The sequence below is a fragment of the Penaeus monodon genome, chromosome 20 (genome assembly GCF_015228065.2).
Source record: "Penaeus monodon isolate SGIC_2016 chromosome 20, NSTDA_Pmon_1, whole genome shotgun sequence".
Classification (NCBI taxonomy): domain Eukaryota; kingdom Metazoa; phylum Arthropoda; class Malacostraca; order Decapoda; family Penaeidae; genus Penaeus; species Penaeus monodon.
Genome location: NC_051405.1, coordinates 24,994,551 through 24,996,559, shown reverse-complemented (window position 1 = coordinate 24,996,559; position 2,009 = coordinate 24,994,551). Strand labels below are relative to the sequence as shown.

At 38.2% G+C, this 2,009-nt stretch overlaps 1 protein-coding gene across 1 annotated transcript in view; it reads left to right on the top strand.

The window, feature by feature from the left end:
- The window catches only part of LOC119585734 (40S ribosomal protein S25-like), a 2,023-nt gene extending 862 nt beyond the window's left edge, over positions 1 to 1,161 (top strand). The window contains exons 2-3 of the mRNA XM_037934428.1: positions 630 to 903; positions 1,073 to 1,161. Of these exons, the coding sequence (XP_037790356.1) occupies positions 630 to 903; positions 1,073 to 1,143 (345 nt within the window). The 3' untranslated portion in view covers positions 1,144 to 1,161. The remainder of the gene's footprint in view (positions 1 to 629; positions 904 to 1,072) is intronic.
- Positions 1,162 to 2,009: the final 848 nt, after the last annotated feature.

Here is a 2,009-nt window from a genome sequence, read left to right as displayed (position 1 = left end):
GGAAAAGTGTATACCTGGTTTCATTGAGTTGTGGCGTCTTAACCTGCACAGGTTGTCAAAATATCATGTATATGCTGGTAAAATCGAGCTGGTCAATCTTCCTTTATTGATAAATGAGGGAATTTTGATTTTAGAGATTTTAATACAAGATAAGAATAGTAAGCAGGTGTTCATTTAGAAAGATGAATGTTCTTGAATTATGTAGTCCAATCACTCTTGGTGTCAGATGCTTAAAGGATCAATACTAGGTCAGTCCTTTAGGCCTGTATTCCACTGAGGACTTGGATAATAGGTTCCTCTGAGCTAAAATAGGTACTTGTAAATCACCTGGAACCAACACTCATTGGTTCAGTGTTTTCAGTATCTGGAATTTAGGTTGACAAATTTCATCCACCTATCTGACCAAGTTACCTTGTGTGCCGTAAGATAGGATAGGGTGTGCAAGGATCATTACAAGGCAGTGTGGCATTTGTCAGAATGATCATGATGATTTGTTGACAAAAAGAACTTGCTTACTATTTTTGGTTAGAACAGTGAGGTTAAGTTCATGCATTTGTCAGAATGCAAGGTGGTAATAGCTTTAATAAAATGTATATAAAAAATACTAACATCCTTGATCTTCCCTCTAGCCGCCCAAGAAGGATACCAAGGCTAAACAGCCCTCCAAGCAGCCTGCCAAGAAGAAGGAAGGAGGAGGAGGTGGCAAGGCCAAGAAGAAGAAGTGGTCAAAAGGAAAGGTCCGTGACAAGTTGAACAACCTGGTGCTGTTCGACAAGGCCACCTATGACAAGCTGTACAAGGAAGTGCCCTCATACAAGCTGATCACTCCCTCCGTCGTCAGTGAGAGGCTGAAGGTGACTGGATCCCTTGCTCGCCGTGGACTCCAGGAATTGCTTGCAAAAGGTAAGTGTTATCTATGACAAATGAGAATGTTGCATTGGTTTCTTTTGGAATATTTTCCTTTCTTTTGAAATTGATGGTCCTATTTAGTTGTCTTGATAATTAAGAAGTGAATGTAAGTTGATTTTTGGGCAGTCTGTATTTCTAAATACATTTTTTTCCCCTCCTTCAGGTTTGATCAGACAGGTGGTGAAGCATCATGCCCAGCTCGTTTACACCAGGACCACCAAGTCTGAAGATTAAATAAACATTTTGGTTTAATGCTGTGTATGATTTCTTTCCATGTGAGATTAGAAGACAATAAAAGTTCTATTGATAAACATCTTATCAAGTATAGTAATTTTGGTAAATTTTGGTGCCAACAAATTTTCTTAATGGGAACTAACATACTGTTCTGAAATCATGTAAAATAATATTTTTGAAAATCAAATGATTGTTGGAACAAGAAAGAGCATAGACAATGCAGTTTCAGTAACATTATGCTGCAACTTAGTTGCTTATGGGTGTTAATGGCCAGATAGTTATATCCCCTCTGGCTCCTCATTGCACAAGAAGGCATTTCCTTTGAATTTGAATATTTGAAAAACTTTTCCTCGCAGAATGCTCATAAAATTACAAGGCAAGTTTTAAGTTTTAAGAGTGAAAAGTTCTCCCACTCCAGGTTTCTTGCCCCCTCTGTTCCTTAATCACCATGTGCTGGCTCATGACTTTCTAAACTGTCTCCATGATACTGCAGGCTCTTGTAAGTGGAAAAAACTTACTTCCCTACTAGCAATGTGACTGGCACACATTTACAAAACATTTCATGCAGTATATGAAAACCTCTGAACTAGATTATGGTTAACTTGAGTAAGCATAAATCCAACGGCAGACTGCAGGCATTTGCGAGAAGTGATGTAGTAGGTGGGCAAAGTACTATGTAATGGATTTGTAAGTGTAATTGGACTAGCCAGTAATTTGCCAGACTTTCCAGGCATACCTTTAAGTGGATATGATGCAAGACATTTTCATGGTCCAGTAGTTATGTTTACTTTTCGACAGCTAAATATAATACATTGATAGTTGGGTTACAAGCAATTCTATGAATATAATGCACAAACTTCAGCAAT